The sequence below is a fragment of the Biomphalaria glabrata genome, chromosome 14, assembly GCF_947242115.1.
Source record: "Biomphalaria glabrata chromosome 14, xgBioGlab47.1, whole genome shotgun sequence".
Classification (NCBI taxonomy): domain Eukaryota; kingdom Metazoa; phylum Mollusca; class Gastropoda; family Planorbidae; genus Biomphalaria; species Biomphalaria glabrata.
In genome coordinates, this window is record NC_074724.1 from 30,907,734 (window position 1) to 30,926,780 (window position 19,047).

The 19,047-nt window shown below is 36.5% G+C and overlaps 1 protein-coding gene across 2 annotated transcripts in view; it reads left to right on the forward strand.

Annotated features, from left to right (window-relative positions):
- LOC106055148 (uncharacterized) overlaps window positions 1–19,047 on the forward strand; it is an 80,594-nt gene that overhangs the window by 16,474 nt on the left and 45,073 nt on the right. For both annotated transcript variants that reach the window (XM_056011057.1, XM_056011058.1), the window contains 6 exons: window positions 2,622–2,868; window positions 5,482–5,538; window positions 6,929–7,119; window positions 9,084–9,339; window positions 13,674–13,727; window positions 18,687–18,725. In XM_056011057.1, the coding sequence (XP_055867032.1) occupies window positions 2,622–2,868; window positions 5,482–5,538; window positions 6,929–7,119; window positions 9,084–9,339; window positions 13,674–13,727; window positions 18,687–18,725 (844 nt within the window). The remainder of the gene's footprint in view (window positions 1–2,621; window positions 2,869–5,481; window positions 5,539–6,928; window positions 7,120–9,083; window positions 9,340–13,673; window positions 13,728–18,686; window positions 18,726–19,047) is intronic.

Here is a 19,047-nt window from a genome sequence, read left to right on the forward strand (position 1 = left end):
TTATGTAAAAAAATCATGGCGAAATCGGCCGAAGTGTACCGAAATTATACGATAACTGAGTAAATTGAAAGTAGCTTCAGCTTATTGAAACATTATCGAAGCTTTGCTTATATTTCAACGTAAATCTAATATACTGTTTTAAACCTGGTGGTGGCACAGATGGGGGTAGTGGTATGTGTGTAGTCAGCCGACGCAAATCGCCCCAGGCCAGCGCTAGACGAGCGGTCAACCGTGACGAGTTACGACGGTCAGCCGAGACGAGTGTCAACATGACGGTTCGGGAAGGATCGTCGTTGTGAACAGAGCTCAGGAGCGTCTCGAGGGATGTAGTCATCTGACCACCCAGAATGGTCGAGCGACGTTCTGTCCGGTTTTAAAAGGCCAGCAGGGACCCTATATAAAGAACGAAGGTATCAGAGACGAGTCAGTAACAACGTCCCGATCTACGGTTCGTTACGACGGCTCAGAGCCGCTCAGTACAAGTCCGAGACGAGACAGAGAGACCAGTGCAAGAGTTGATACGGCGGAGAGATATTTGTACAGTCTTGTGTTACGTGCTGCCAATTGTACAGGATTGGCTGTTATTTATTGACATTAAACTATTACGTTATTTTGAAGCCCAGAGTTGTCAAGTTCTTTCAGTTGGTGGTGTCGTGTGGTACAGACAGCCTGGATAGTGAGATTCGTAACAATACATTGGATCTAGATTCTTCTAGATCAAGTTCTTAAAGAGTTCCAAATCACAATCCTAGGTCTAGTGTTAGATGTATACGTCAATATAATGAAAATACCAATAAAAAAATCGCAGAAGTATGCATTGCCCGCTGGCCGAATCGCTAGCATAGTGTCAAAATCGTTGGGTTCGGTACCCGATTTGAACCTGTTATTTTTTTAAATTATTTTTTTGAAATATATTTTATTATCTAAGAAGTACTATAATGGAGGTATTGTCTTTTTAGAAAAAGTGTAAAATCTAAATAAGTCTCCTGACACTAATAAAACATTAAATTAGATCAGTAGGCCACCACCAGATTCATAAATAGGTTGTATTATAATTTTTTTAAATACTTTTTTTTTTTTTTTACCTCAGTGCTGTCTTTTCACGGGATATCACAATACTAACTTAATGGTTTTATTAGCGTCCCCCGAAAGGGGAAAAGCTGCTATTGGATTTGTGTGGTCTGTCTGTCCATCCGTGCGTCTGACGTCCCGTTTTAGGTCTCATAAACTAGAAAATATATTAAAAATCGGACATCATGATATTTTGGATTATTACACAGTTCTGATGCAACGGCTTGTTTGTTGTTTTTTTTTTCTTTTCTGAAAGCGAAAAATTTAATTTTTAAAAGCAACCATGAAAGCATTTAAAAGTACACCAAATTTACAACTATTCACTATTAATAGTTAAAGGAAACAAAAAGCGGGAACTATTTCATATAGAAAGAAATTATATAACACATTTTTAACACAAGTATGCAAACGGTTTTAGATTTTTTCTAAAAAAATATTTTTAAAAAATTTTCATAACCAAATTAAGTACTTGCTGTCGTACAGCTACTTACCCAACAAAATGTTTAATTTTGTAAAAAAAAAAATCTATTTAGACTATGCATATAGGTCGAATATAATTTAAAACAACAATTCATTAGTATTGTTTCATATTATACACGTTACGTGCATGGAGATACTATCCTAACAGTTACTAGACTATAAGAAAATTAAGTTCCCTTTCAGACCTTGCGATCTATGGGGCAGATGATGTTAAGGCCATCTGTTTCTATGGCCAACGGTTAACAAGCAGGGTGCTATGTGGCCAGCACAACGACCAATCGCCTTTACTTTCCCCAACTAAAGTAAGGTATCCATTACAGTTGGGTGGATTCAGGGGCGCCCTAAAAATCCTGAAATTTAAAATCCCTGTCTTCACCGAGATTCGAACCCAGGACCCCAGGTGGGGAAGCCGAACGCTAAACCACTCGCCCCCTTACTAGACTATAGGGGGAAAAATTTCCTAAAATAAAAAAAAGGGCAAAGTTTCTTTGTTGCGGCTTTATATGAGAGATTGGTCCTTTACAAAACAATTAACAATTAGATAATCATTCAATATCATCATTTATGTCAGGTTCACATTTAACTATATATTAATTGAACTGATTAGTTCAATGAATACATATGAATATTAACAATGTAATAACAATAACATTAATAAATCTCCGTACCCTGTGGTATCAAGTCGTTAGTCAGACAAACAATACAACAGTGACAGCAACACTTTGCACACTGGCACGTCTCTTCTTTTCGTATCGACAGAGATAAGGTTGTAGTTGTTGATAGTTTGTAGTTCGTAGCTTCTGATTGTCTTTTAAAAAATATTGTAACCTGCATTTTTACCTGCCTGAGCGGACCACTTCGAAGGGGCTAATTTTCAGTTTTTTTTCCCCTGACAAACTGGCTTTATAGCCTTGTTTGTAGTTTTTATTTTCAGTTCGATATGCTAATTTAATGATGTTTCCTTTACTTATACAGGAATGCACCTGACAAACTGGCTTTATAGCCTATTGTTTGTAGTTCTATTTTCAGCTCGATATACTAATTTAATGATGTTTCCTTTACTTGTACAGGAATGCACCTTGCGATTCACGTCAAGCAATTCCTACAGCATCATCGCCTTCGGTCCGATGGTGCGTACGTGTGAAGCGTTCGTCTTCCCCAACGAAAACAGGGTCGCATTTTATCTCAGGACCACGTTAGAAACAGAATATTGGCATGCATCCTACTCCCTCTACTATTTCTTACTGGGGCGTACCGAACTAGCGTCAACGGACCGTGTCTACAGTGAGAAACTCTTCGTTCTGGATGACGTCTTCGGTAAATAGACAGAAATGTAGACATTTAACTCTTTCTCTCCTAACCGACGATACAGAAAGTTTTTTATCTCCTGCGCTTGTATGAAGTGTTTGCACACGGTTAGGAATTTGGCTTGAAAAGTTGTTTAAAGTAAACGTGTTAAGGTTTTGGCTTGGCGACATTGACGTGGCTATTGAAAAACATGATGCGTATTTCAGGTGTGACGAAAATAGACAAAGAATACTTTTTCGCTGCATGGCCGGCCCCAACAATTGCGGGGCCCTATGCGAAACGGATTGCGTGGGGCCCAATCTGGGTAGGGATAAGGATATTAAGTGAAAATTACGATTTGTATTAGAAAATAAAAACTCATTTGAGTCTTTGCATTATATTTTTATTAAAGAAATCTAACAATGCCGTTTTTTTTTTAAGCGCGTAGGATTGGCGTTTTCCGCATTGAATGAGACCCAAAAAAACAGTTTTGTCTCTTTTTTAAAAGATTTTTATGAGTTTTCATGACTTTTTGTTAATTTAAGAGATTTCCAGGACTTTTCCAAATGTTTTGCAATTCCAGGTGATTTCCAAGATCTCCTGGAAAATCAGCAGTCCGCTGGAGACCTAGGGCGGGGCGGTCTATGAAAGTGCGGGGCTCACAGCGGCCGCGTTGGCTGCAGTGGCCCTAAGGCCAGCCCTGTTTTGGAAAATCAGGAGTCCGCGTGCTATGACACGTTTAGGAATTAATGATTTGTTTCGGAAATAGGGGGAAGTTTTGACTTAGTGACAATGACGTGACTAGTAAAAACAAGGACGGGGTTTTAGAGACAGAACGAAACGGAAGTCGAGATACTGTCAAGGCAACGTCAAAATAAGTGGCAATGATAACATTAGCTAACATTACACTGTTCCCTTCGTTGTTACGATACTCGATATCAGCGTTGACTTAACTCTTTATCTCCGTAATTATTTTTTCACGTTCTGAGAGAATTGTTCAATTTTACACATTTGTACATTCTACCCTGTTATGATTAAAATTTAATAACATTTTTGTTTGTAATCAGAAAACGTTACTTTTGGGCTTTTGGTATAGAATTATACGAGAATGCATGCTCTTTTTATATAACACAGGTCGTCACAAGTTATACTTTCTAAAACCAAAAATATTTTTTTTTTAATGGGGTCAAATCAACGATAGTATCGTTAATTAGGAGAGAAAGAGTTAACTTCTATTGATTGTTGTGATGATGCCTATTTGTCTTGTAGTTAGTTGATGCCTGTTCGATTCCGACAGATTACTCTGCAGATGTCTGGGTTTCTTGTGCGGGTGTATTTCAATGCGATTAGCCAACAAGCAAACAGACAACATCTAGTTCTAGCAAGTGGAGAGATCAATCCAAACACCATTGAACAGTTTATACTAAGTTTAACTCTTTCTCTCCTAACCGACGATACAAACGTTGATTCCATCAGAATGTGGTAAATAATTACGGAGACAAAGAGTTAATCTCACAAAAGGCCACAGTCTGTCAAGAAATACGTCCTACCCTTATGAAATCATATCACCAACTGATTTTCTATCTCTACGTAGCCTCCAACCCAACTAAGTCCTAGCGTCACTAGTCGCGTTCAAAATCCGTCAATTATGGTGGGTCTCTACATAAACTAAAAATACTAAGTGTCCAACATTGTTCGGCCTTTTGCCGGTCTTAGTGGATTGCTTTGAGTGTTACCCCCTTTTGCTTTATTTACATTAGACACCGCGGAAGCACCTAAGAGCGGGAAACCTAGAATTAGCGCGGGGCCTATGAAAGTGCGGGGCCGACTGCGGCCGCATACGCTGCAGTAGCCTAAGGCCGGCCCTGTTTTGTGGATTTAAGGAAAGGGAGGTTTTAGTTCTCCGATGATATTTAGCTGAACAATACACGATGGTTCCCTTCTCGTTATGTGTTAAATGTATTATTCGACAGTGCTCGTCAGAGTCGAGTATCTTTGTATTGTTGGACTTTTTGCATGTGTTATTTCTGTAGTTGAGGGTTATCTCCGTTTGGGCTTCTCTACAAAAAGCAACACAGCTCCGGGGAATCTAAGACCAATCACTCCGCCTGTCCAGCTGGTTGGAATCTCCTACTTCCCATTCTTGGATCAAGTTGAAACTTTGCACAATTATTCATAATCAATGACAACACACAATCAACACAGAACCTTACTTTACTGTGTGATAGGTGATCTAATTAATTGGGATTGTGATAGGTGACCTAATTAATTGGGATTGTGATAGGTGACCTAATTAATTGTGATTGTGATAGGTGACTAATTAATTGAGATTGTGATAGGTGACCTAATTAATTGGGATTGTGATAGGTGACTAATTAATTGGGATTGTGATAGGTGACCTAATTAATTGGGATTGTATTGATGTAACCTAATTAATTGGGATTGTGATAGACCTAATTAATTTGAATTATGATAGGTGATCTAATTAATGGTCAATTGTGATAGGTGACCTAATTAATGGTAATTGTGATACGGTACATAGATATTGGGTATTTTGATTGGTCTTATTTTTTGTTTCTCTCTCTCTCTCTCTCTCTCTCTCCCCACTCAATGCTAAGTATTTTTGTCCACTTGTTTTGCCAGATGAAGAATCTAAATGTGCTAATCCAGACATCAAGAGAGATAGGTGTCTAGAGCCAGGTAATGTCTATGTAGTTTTATTACCAAGACTGAAGAGGAAACCAATTATTGTAAAAATAATTGACGCTCTGGGCTGTTTCCATTGAGTTTTTATTCATATCAAATACAACCAAAAGAAATAAGTAGTAATATATATTAATATGGTTAAGTGTAAAGAAAATCAAATCTTTAGGTAGGCCTGTGACGTGGCAACGAGCTAGTGGTCTAAACTGCCCACAGCTTGTGACGTCGCTGGACAGTGTTCAGGTCTTCTGTAACGATTGGTATCGATTGGAGTCATCCGGACAAAAAGTACTATTAGTGAATAGAATAACAAGAACAACATTGAAAATACCCAGTGGCGTAGCTAGGAATTTGACATCATTTGGGGGCCCGGGGGGGGGATTCACCTTTTGGTGGCCCTGCATTTAGCGTAATATTTAATATTTAATGTAAAAAACAATTTCGAACACTCATTTGGGGCCCCCCTCTGGGGGGATTTAAAAATTTCCTCCATCCTCCCCCCCCCCACACCCACCCTAGCTACGCCACTGAAAATGCCAATTTAAAAAAGACAATACATTCTTTACGCAACTTTTTTAGCGATAGATTTTCTCTTAAAAAAATGATGACTGTTTGATTCAAAAACAAATTTTATTCCCGCCCCCTTCCTATTTCTCCCCGATCCTGATGAAGCGAATGCATAGATCTAAAAAACAACTTTTAATATTCTAATGATAAATATTTAGATCTAGACTTAGAAGACAATGCGCAAAAAGTTCCTGAGCATTCATTTATTAAACCCTTCAATCAATAATGCCTTAAGTTTGGACACAACAGAATGAAAAATACACATTTTTATGGTCCGAAAATACCAATATATATAAATGTATATATAAAACAACAACAAAAATTACACTAATAAGATCAAAAGAACTATTCGGAAAGCGGAAAATAAAAGCGCATATTGATATTTGATATTGGATTAGTCATTTTAACCCTCCAACATAATAAAAGAAACACCCAAGTAGAAGAAAGAAAATAAAAAAACAAGAAAAAACAAGGCCACAATAAGGTCCCGAAAAGTGTCAGAGTTTATAAGGCTATCTCACTAGGGTGTATTGTTATTTTATTTATGGAAGATTTGACTGAAACCTACAAATAGCAAGCCTTTTTTTTTGGTGTACCGCTGTACAAAATAAAGGAAGTGACGTTGAAATATGAAGTTAAAAACTTAAATGATGTTTCTTGTGCACTTTTTAAACACTGCAGAATTACATGTAATTTATTATAGGCTCTTGTGTTTGCAACGTTTACTTTAGCGTCCTTGACATCTTGTTTATCTTGAACACCCAAAACTGTCGCTTTTTTTTTTGACATTATTTGATACCATTTGTGCTTGTTCTTTCAGAGACCGAATTGCCATATGTAAATTTTCAATCGGGAGTACCCGCTGGCACAATCAAATCTTGTCTATTCGGCTTAGTATCAGGCGTTGATAGTTTTCAACTGGTGACCACGTTTCAACTGAAGAGATTTGATTGGCTCCTATACAAGGAGATCAGGGTCACGCGAGCAACAAATACCAGCAGGCCTGTTACTGTAAGTCAACTCTTTCACAATAGTACTATCACTAACAAGAAAATTAAAAAAATACTTATGTCAAGAGGAGTTGTATGAAATAGTTTAGACTACTCTAGACTTTTAGAAAGAATAAACTACCTGGCTATATTGAGATTTTAAAAATATAGTCATATCTCAATAGATAAAAGTTAAATTAAATCATGAAAATATTAATAATACTTTAACAAGAAAAAACAAAACTTACAGCGTAGCTGTATCAATTAGTTTGGATCAGCCATGCAATTAAATTTGTCATCGATCTGTGGGATTAGAAATATTTGTACCAATTGTTTTGCTTAGCTCTATTTCATGCTTTTAGCTTTCTCTATACGCTATAATCCTATCAATATCAATGAGATGAATTATAGAAATGGGAATCAAATTGGAGCATGTCTTTCCACCCAAAAAATGTTATCCAGAATGTCAAGACCTCCTTGACAGTCACATAGCGACAAAAGATCTATTTGTCATAGGCGATGTGGTTTTGCATTTTGACAGTGAAGATGAGACATACGCGGTGTCGCTGAAAAATGCGCTAAAGGATCGCAACTTGATGCAATAAAAAAAAAGAAATTCACCCATTAGTCAATTTATTCCTGGCAATTCATTATTTTGTTTGATAACAACAAGGGAAGTTGAAATATAGGAATTAAATAATTTCTCCAAAACATATTCGCAGATCAAGTTAAAATTGTAGAGAATTATTTATTGTACTTAACAAAAAGATGCATCAATAAAAAAAAAAAAAATTAAACCAGTTAGTCAAGTAATTATTGGTCATTAATTATTTTGATGGATATCGATCAAATGGAAATAACTTTTACATTATTGAAAAGTAGTTGTAATTTTGGAGTTCTTTCCCTTAGATATTTTTATGTGTATTTTTTTTCTTTAATCTTAGCCTTTTTTTTTATATCTTTAAACTTAACATTTTGAAATGTATTTCCTCTACGTTATTTTTCTTTTTTTATTTCCCTTTTATTTGACATTAATGTTATATAGGGTCGTAGCTAGGAATCTTCCATCATTTGGGGGCCCTGGGGGCTTGAACTCTTTGGGGCCCCTGCATGTTGCGTAATATTTAATATTTAATGTAAAAAAAACACTCATTGAAGGGCCCCTCCTCCCCCACGCCTAGCTACGCCACTGCAGTTATCTCACGTTTTAGAGTACAAAAAAAAAAAAAAAAGAGCTTTTTCTCTACTTGATATATTTTTATTTTTTTTAAATTTCTTAGTACTAACCACACTGCACTTATAATTCCCAACATTTTGACGTCTCTTTTGTCTGACTACTTTATGGCTCAATATTTTAACGGCCCTACTCTGTATGGCTGATGTCCACCATTTTTTTGGCGTTTGTTTTTGTCTGACTACTTTATGGCTCAATATTTTAACGGCCCTACTCTGTATGGCTGATGTCCACCATTTTTTGGCGTTTGCTTTTGTCTGACTACTTTATGGCTCAATATTTTAACGGCCCTACTCTGTATGGCTGATGTCCACCATTTTTTTTTTGGCGTTTGTTTTTGTCTGACTATTTTATGGCTCAATATTTTAACGGCCCTACTCTGTATGGCTGATGTCCGCCATTTTTTTGGCGTTTGTTTTTGTCTGACTACTTTATGGCTCAATATTTTAACGGCCCTACTCTGTATGGCTGATGTCCACTATTTTTTTTTGGCGTTTGTTTTTGTCTGACTACTTTATGGCTCAATATTTTAACGGCCCTACTCTGTATGGCTGATGTCCACCATTTTTTTGGCGTTTGTTTTGTCTGACTATTTTATGGCTCAATATTTTAACGGCCCTACTCTGTATGGCTGATGTCCACCATTTTTTTGGCGTTTGTTTTGTCTGACTACTTTATGGCTCAATATTTTAACGGCCCTATTCTGTATGGCTGATGTCCACCATTTTGGGCGTTTCTCTTTTCTGATCCAGGTATGCACCGTTACCGTCAACACAGACAACCCCGATAATTGCAAGACCGCCAAACTCATCGTCTCCGATTGCGTCTGCGGTGTAGAGTTTCAGAACAGCGTTAAAATCTTAAGGGTCAGCATAGTCAAGGTCGTAGACATCACCGACAGGTTTTACATGTACACCGTCTCTTACTATAATATGGAGTTCGATATGGACGTCCTAACGCCCATACAGAAGAAGGTTGGGACATGGAACCTCCCGGATAATATCTTCGGTAACAGTGTTAATTCAACTCTTTATCTCCGTAATTATTTTTTCCACATTCTGACAGAATTATTCATTATTCACATGTTGTACATTCTATCCTGTTATGATTAAACTTCAATAACATTACTTTCGGTATAGAATTATAGGAGAATGCACGGCAATGCAAGCTCTTTATATATAACACAAATTATAGTTTATAAAACCAGAGATTAATTTAATTTAACAAGGTCAAATCAACGATGGTATCGTTAATCAGGAGAGAATGAGTTAACTTTGGCTTTATTGACTTTATCCATTGTTCTCCCAGTGGAGCATAGGGCCGCAAAAGTACTTCGCTATTGGACTCTGTTCTGATGTAACGAACTTTGGTTAGTTCTTGCTATAGACAAATAGCTCGATATACTAAGGGTATGAGTCTCCAATGCTGATCCTTAAACGTACAAGTATTATACAACACACTCATCGAAGGAGTATAGGTTACACATATAATTTTGAATACATAATCTTCAATAACTAAAAGTACTAAATTTACTTAAATTGAATACTACAGGGCGCTTAGACTAGATTCAATTAACATGTGCCATCATTGCCACGACATAGTATTACCCCAGAATATCAGTTTACACAATGCCGAAATAATATCTCTCAATACAACATACAACAATCAACAACACCCTACTCAGACCAGGTCAGCTCTCCTACAGCTAGACTGACCACAGGAAACATTATTGTCCCCCCTTGAAAACCCCGTGCTAAAACACTTCACCATTCACAACTAATAAAATAAACAAACACTCACACAATCTCACATCTTACACGACCCCCGCTCTTGACACTGGATAATCCTCCTCAGTTGGGTCTATGTCCACCCTGACGTCTTGGCTTCTGTGTCGGCACACCTGCTTCCCATGGGATCTCACTGGCTTCATTGGTAGCCAAGCCAAGTTCAAGCGTACTTAGCCTCTCGACCACGCAGCCCGCATAGGGCGCAACAGTGCTTCGCTATCGGCCTCTGTTCTGGGCAATCCTCCTCAGTTGGGTCCATGTCCATCCTGCCGTCTTGGCTTCTGTGTCGGCACACCTGCTTCCCATGGGCTCTCACTGGCTTCATTGGTAACCAAGCCAAGTTCAAGCGTTTCTTGGATTAAATCTAGAATTAGTCATTCTGAACAAAAATACGGGGAGTTTGGATCAAACCCGATAGAGGTTATAAAAAGAAAAGACCTGAAACAAGCGTTTGAAACTACACATTTACAGTCTTTTACCCAAGATCTGCGTATTGTTTTTTTAGGACTAGCTCATTTGAAGTACCCGCATTTTCCGATACACAACGTCACACACCAAAATAATTGTAGAAAGACAAATTTTAGTGATTTTAAAACTTTTAATGATTTTTTAAAAAGTGTTTTCAAAAATGTTTCTGTAATAAATTGCGAATATTCGTTTGTCATGCCTCTCACTCTCTATTTGTGCCTCTCACTCTCTATTTGTGCCTCTCACTCTCTATTTGTGCCTCTCACTCTCTATTTGTGCCTCTCACTCTCTATTTGCGCCTCTCACTCTCTATTTATGCCTCTCACTCTCTATTTGTGACTCTCACTCTCTATTTGTGCCTCTCACTCTCTATTTGTGCCTCTCACTCTCTATTTGTGCCTCTCACTCTCTATTTGTGCCTCTCACTCTCTATTTGATGTCTGTTCTTAATGTCTTCTTGAGGTAAGGCGACGTGTGTTCTCCTAATGTTTATACAGCCCTTGTGAGACATTGGTCAAAAATAATGCTAAGCTTAGAAAATATCAAAATAAGGTTACAAAGTGAGTTTGTGTTTGGAAACACAAACTCAAAATCGGCCCCCCGAAGTGGTCCACCCAGCAGGTAAAAAGGCAGGTCTCTATATTTTCAGAAAGAACATCAGAACGAAATTCTATCAAAGACAAATGACAGAAAAGAATGGAGAAAGATGCCGATGCAACTTTCTTTCTTTTCTGAAAACGAAAAATTTAATTTTATAAATCAACTATGCTTGCAGTTTTTTAAAATAAAAATACACCATTTTACAACTATTCACTACTAATAGTAACAAACACGGGAGGCTATTTAGTAAGAGAGATAATTATTTACCATATTTTCAACACATTTATGTTAGCTGTTTTAGCTTTTTGGTTAAATATTTTTTTTTTACAATTGTATTGCTAAGTTAAACACATTCTGTCATACTAACAAACATTTACAAAAAAAAATTTTCCTTTTTTTTTAAAGAGAAAAAATCTATTTAGCATGCATATAAGTGAAACATAATTTAATACATTTATTAATACGTAGTTTTTTATATTGTCGCATTAACTGCAGCGGTCGCCATGAGCATATTATCAAAGTAATTTTTTTATGGAATTTTTTTTTCTTGAGGCTTTGAATAAGAGATTAACCCTTTTTACAAAACAATTACATCAATTACATAATCAATATTTTACTTAACTTAGGCCTCTTTCACATCCGACTATACTTCCACTTTCACCTATTCCTTAGTCTGCTGGACTGTTGGGACACCACACAAGATCTGTAACAAGATCTGTCAACCTTCTTTCTCCATTCTTCTCTGTCATTTACCTATTCTTTCTGAAAATATTGAAATCTGCCTTTTTACCTGCCTGGGTGGACCACTGTGGGGGCCGATTTTGAGTTTGTGTTTCCACACAAACTCTCTTTGTAACCTTGTTTTTTTTTTTTTTGTTTTTGTTTTTGAGAGGAGGGATTATATGTGTGTGTTGTTTGATATTGCTGGGGATTAAGACTTAACAGGATTAGCGTTGTGGGGTTTGGTATTGGGATTAAGACTTATGATAAGCGTTGTCGGGTTTGGTATTGGGATTAAGACTTAACAGGATTAGCGTTGTGGGGGGTTTGGTATTGGGATTAAGACTTATGATAAGCGTTGTCGGGTTTGGTATTGGGATTAAGACTTATGACAAGCGTTGTCGGGTTTGGTATTGGGATTAAGACTTATGATAAGCGTTGTCGGGTTTGGTATTGGGATTACGACTTATGATAAGCGTTGTCGGGTTTGGTATTGGGATTAATTTTTGATGAGCGTTGCGGGGATATGGTAAGGGTTATTTTTGTTTTAATTATTTTGTAATTTGGTAGAATGGAATTGCAACACGAGGTCGAATTTATTGCATTGGAAACGGAACAATGACTAACTCTCAAAGGCGTCCTCCACAAACAAAACTATTGAAAACTTTAAAAAATAACCATGCGTACTATTTTTTCTTTGAAATTTCTTTTGTAAAGAGCAGCTTTCGTGTTCAGTGCACTGTTATTAAAATTATTTTGTGAATGAGTTGGGCGGTAGAGGAATTTACCAGAAGGTTTCCATGCTGCCCTTAGTCGCAAAGAGAACTTCACATTCGATCCAAATGTTTACTCGAGACACCCTTGACTGATTAACTTTGAGGTCTACAAGTGATCAAATTTTTAAAGAATATAGCATTTACTCAAGTTTTTGGGGTGTGGTCATCCTGAAAAATACTGTCTATAGCCTCTGCAAAAGTACTGCTCAGAGACTCAACAAAAATACTGTCTATAGCCTCTGCAAAAGTACTGCTCAGAGACTCAACAAAAATACTGTCTATAGCCTCTGCAAAAGTACTGCTCAGAGACTCAACAAAAATACTGTCTATAGCTTCTGCAAAAGTACTGCTCAGAGACTCAACAAAAATACTGTCTATAGCCTCTGCAAAAGTACTGCTCAGAGACTCAACAAAAATACTGTCTATAGCCTCTGCAAAAGTACTGCTCAGAGACTCAACAAAAATACTGTCTATAGCCTCTGCAAAAGTACTGCTCAGAGACTCAACAAAAATACTGTCTATAGCCTCTGCAAAAGTACTGCCCAGAAACTCAACAAAAAATACTGTCTATAGCCTCTGCAAAAGTACTGCCCAGAGACTCAACAAAAAATACTGTCTATAGCCTCTGCAAAAGTACTGCCCAGAGACTCAACAAAAAATACTGTCTATAGCCTCTGCAAAAGTACTGCCCAGAGACTCAACAAAAAATACTGCTCTTGGTCCCTTACACAAATATTACCCATGGCCTACACAAATATTACCCATGGCCTACACAAATATTACCCATGGCCCTACACAAATATTACCCATAGCCTACACAAATATTACCCATGGCCCACACAAAAATTACCCATGGCCTACACAAAATTACTGCCCAGGCCATCTACAAAAGTACTGAAAAGAGCCTCGATATATACCTATAGATATAGAAGTTTATTTAACTTTGTTTCATAAAGTTTCTACTTCTAAAGAATCATTTTTTTTCTCTCAGATAGTAAAGCTCAATGTTTGGCCTTTGGAGAAAAAAGTAAATCCACATGGTCAGGTATGTCTTCTCTTTTCTATGGCGCTTCGATCATCAACATCATCGTCGTCATTCGCGTCGTCATCATCTTCGTCATTCACATCATCATCATTTTTGTCATTCACTTGGTCATGATTATCATTATCATCCCTATCAGTGGCGTCACTAGAAGAGGTGTCACCCGGTGCGGTCAGCTCAGGGTGTCACCCCCCCATCCCAAATTAGAATTTTTCGTTAAGCCATAATACATATACTTTATTATTACCAACATTAACTAATTGTTAAATACCTATAAAAGGAGTGTCGATTCTATTTTAGTAATCCCTTTATTTCAATGTAGCCAATCAATAGTTCAATTTCGCAACAATGCGAGCTTAACTAAATTACATTTTTTTTTCAAACTAGAAAACTTTTCAATAAAAGTTATAATCAATCTCAAATATCACACATAACTTTTATCTATTTTTTTTAAATATTTCACATCACGTCACATCTACGCAGATGGTAAGAAATAGTTAAACGATTCAGAGATATTCTTTAAGGTCTTAGTGACATATGAATCGTGCACTGTCAATTTTTAGTTTCTTCAAGAAAAATTTCGCTGCCTTTAGAGCTCTTCACAATCATGGTATGTCATTTGGAGAATCATGCAATACACTAATACTTTTGAAAAACTAAATCTACAAAACTTCGTCAGTTGTTGAAATAAAGACTTTTTGGTTTATCTGCTACATCAGTGATTGCTTCTAGTTTGACTAGAAGGTAGAATATCAGCATTAACAAACGATCAGAGTCTGATTGGTAAAGCGCTTGGCTTCCAAACCGGGGGTCCCGGGTTCGAATCCTTGTGAAAGTTGGATTTTTATTTTTGGGATCTTTAGGCGCCACTGAGTACCTGACATTAGTTGAGGAAAAGTAAACGCGCTTGGTCGTTGTGCTGGCCACATGACAACCTTGTTAACCGTAAGTCACAGAATCAGATCATCTTTACATCATCTGCCCCATAGACCGCAAAGTTTGAAAGGGGAGCTTGCTACTAAACAGTGAGTCCGGCCCTTAATGATGGTCTTGCGTGACATTTTCTTCTTGTTTTTATTTTTTTTTCTATTGAATCGCAAGTTGTTGTTTTTTTAAGGAGCCTATTCAATAACATTTTGAGCTAATGTCTTATGCTTTTAGTAAAGAAAATGTATTTGTCAAAAGTTTAGAGGTACTTCGGCTTTCTAGTACATCTTCTCAAAAAAATAAAATAAAAATAAAGCAAAGATGATCAAATAAAAGACATCTTTCAACAGATTTTAAGCTGCGCACCTAGTGGCTATAATCTCAAAACGAAAATATTCTTTCAATAGTACAACAAAAATTTTAGGCAAGAAGAATTTTTAATAAGAATGTTGACCACTTAAATTAAGTGATACACATCTATTGAATAGCTTTTCTGATGCTTCTTAAAATGTTCTGTACTCCTCCGTAGTTCCAGACATAGAATCTTCATTTTCATATCCCTGAGCTGGACATATACATTGAAGTTCGCCTTTTTCTAAACATTTTAAGATATTAAGCTCATCTCAGCAGCTTTATACTCCCATAAAATATTATAGCTTCTGAATCTGATCAGTGTGTGCTATGTCAGGTGTGCTGTCAAACAAAATACAAAGGTTCTTACAGTCATTCTGACCTAAACGTTGTTTGCTAATACGTCCATAAACGTTTCAACAAAATAGATGCACTTTCATTTATGGTTTACATGTCCATCTTATCAAGGAAATTCTTTATTCTATTAAGACACGTCGTTAGTATGGTCACAAATCACAAAATGAAAATTATTCCGCTTTTGTTAAGGCTATCTGTGCACTCTATCCTTCCATTTTCTTTCAGTCAAGCATAGCAACGAGTTCGTTGTTATTTGTATTTGTAGCCGGATGCCTTTATTTTCAATCCAAATGTCTTTAAATATTTAAATTTTAGACTTTATTTCCACCACCTATTAAATTAATTAAACCATCTCTATTTCATTTCTATAGAATTGAATTACGATAGTTGAAAGAAAATAATACAATTTTTACTATTAATTGACTAATTCATTCCATTTATTAAGCCTTTTATAGAAGCATTCTTTCGACAACTGGTGTTTTTTTTTTTCTTAAGCTCTGGATCCTTCATAAATCATGCGAATTAGACACATGCCCTAAAATATTATTGAACCATTTCCTTCATCTTGGCTAGAGCTTCTTATACGGTCTGAAATTATATCATCGTCTTTAGACATTTCAATTGCCACTTAGTTACTTTCCAATTTTGTGGAATTCACATTAATGGCATGCGAGATTTTTTGTAATATTTTATGCCTAAAGAATGTCGCCATTTGATAAACAGTGATTATTGGTTGGCATGTTGTATTAGTAGCAACTACTTTATTAATTTCTATAAAATTGTGCCGATGTGCCTAAACTCAAAACTCAAACTCAAACTCTATAAAATAAATTCGATCAAAATATTAAAAAAAAAATCAAAGCAGTGTTAATGCAGCTGGTATACAGCTGAAAGTAAGCCTTCATCTTTTGTTTGTGATATATTGTATGATGTAATGTTTTGGCATTTTGATAGAATTTAATAAAAAAAAATGTTTAGCCGAAACTTAAAAAATAAAATGTACATAGATATATTTATTAATATTTATTAATTGTGAATAACATGTTCCAACATTTAGCCATTATTTGTTAGTTATTTAAACTGCATTTTTTCACTTGGGTGTCACCCCCCCCTAACGGGTGTCATCCCCCCCCCCCAACGGGTGTCACCCGGTGCGGTCCGCACCCCCTGCCTCCCCTTAGTGACGCCACTGATCCCTATGTTTAGCAATATCACCACCACCACTATCATCTCCATTATTTTCACCATCGTCATCATAATCATAATAAACACCATCACCATCCTACGCCTCTTCTTTAAATCACCGTCGGCATCACCATCGTTATCCAACTCCTCCTGCTTCTCATCACCTTCCTCCTCATCTTCCCCTCATCATCATCATCATTATCATCAGCATCATCATCATCATCATCCTCACTATACTTATCCCAATGATCATTTTCATAATAATTCTCCTCTTCATCATGCACCTCAGCACCCATCATCAACATCATCACAATTATCATTATATCCACCATCACCATCCGTATCATCCTCCTCATTATCATTGCCCTTGTCATCACCATTACCAATAACCCTCTCCTCATCCTCCAAAGTGATCATCGCCATCAGCGCTACCATTCTTTATGGCCATTCTCTTCATTATCATTTATATCATCATCTGAGTCATCCTATTCATCCTTATCATCATCTGAGTCATCCTATTCATCCTTATCATCATCCTCATCATCAACATCATCAGCGTTACAATCACGGTCATTCTCCTTCTATAATAGCTTAAGAAGGCTTGAATATCGGCTACTTCATTGTTTAAACCCCACTGTAACGGCGTCATACTAACAAATAAGAAAGTGGGAGACGAAGCTGGTGAGCCCATTGAGCACTAGTCGGTCACGAGAAGGCCGCGGTGATGATGAATCTTGCACTTGTAAAAGTGTACTACATTAAATATCTCACTACATCAAAAATCTCACTACATCAAACATCTCACTATATCAAACATCTCAATACATCAAACATCTCACTACATTAAACAACTCACTACATCAACCATCTCGCTACATCAAACTTCTGGCTATATTAAACATCTCACTACATCAACCATCTCACTACATTAAACATATCAATACATTAACCATCTCGGCTACATCAATCATCTCACTACATCAAGCATCTCACTACATCAATCATCTCACTAGATCAATAATCTCACTACATCAATCATCTCACTACATCAATCATCTCACTACATTAAACATCTCACTACATCAATCATCATACTACATCAAACATCTCACTACATTAAACATCTCACTACATTAAACATCTCACTACATCAATCATCTCACTACAATCATCTCACTACATAAAACATCTCACTACATCAATCATCTCACTACATCAATCATCTCACTAGATAAATCATCTTGCTACATCAAACTTCTCGCTACATGAAACTTCTCGCTACATTAAACCTCTCAATACATGAAACATCTGGCTATATTAAACATCTCACTACATCAACCATCTCACTACATTAAACATATCAATACATTAACCATCTCGGCTACATCAATCATCTCACTACATCAAGCATCTCACTACATCAATCATCTCACTAGATCAATAATCTCACTACATCAATCATCTCACTACATCAATCATCTCACTACATTAAACATCTCACTACATCAATCATCATACTACATCAAACATCTCACTACATTAAACATCTCACTACATCAATCATCTCACTACAATCATCTCACTACATAAAACATCTCACTACATCAATCATCTCACTACATCAATCATCTCACTAGATAAATCATCTTGCTACATCAAACTTCTCGCTACATCAAACTTCTCGCTACATCAAACTTCTCGCTACATTAAACATCTTGCAATTACATCAAACATCTGGCTATATTAAACATCTCACTACATCAAACTACATTAAACATCTTGCATTTATCCCGCTACATAAAACATCTCACTACTTCAAACATCTCACTACATCAAACATCTCACTACATCAAACTACATTAAACATCTTGCATTGATCCCGCTACATAAAACATCTCACTATTTCAAACATCTCACTACATCAAACATCTCACTACATCAAACTACATTAAACATCTTGCATTTATCTCGCTACATAAAACATCTAACTACATCAAACATCTCACTACATCAAACTACATTAAACATCTTGCATTTATCCCGCTACATAAAACATCTCACTACTTCAAACATCTCACTACTTAATCAAACAGAGACAATTTTTCTTTTACTGAAATGTTTTGCTTTATATTCATTTCTCAGGTTCTACGACAGTATCCCCTTTTATCATTCAACATATAGGTATGGCCTTTCTACATTATAATATAATATAAATTAGTCTTTACATTTAGGTTCAGGGGCGGCCTTGTGTATTGGGAGGCTCCAGACGAAGCCAATATGAAAATAGAAAAAAAAACAAAAACTTAAGACCGCTTATACGCAATGAATTAGAGGCCGTTCTTGTATGTATATCAATACCAACAAATAAGAAAAATATCATTTAGGGCCAATAACGCTGATGTGCTACATTGCGTATTAATACCCCCCCCCCCCACTTTACAGAGAGTTTTGAGGTTAAAAATTAAAAACCCCATGTTCAAGATTGTATTAAAGCAAACTATAG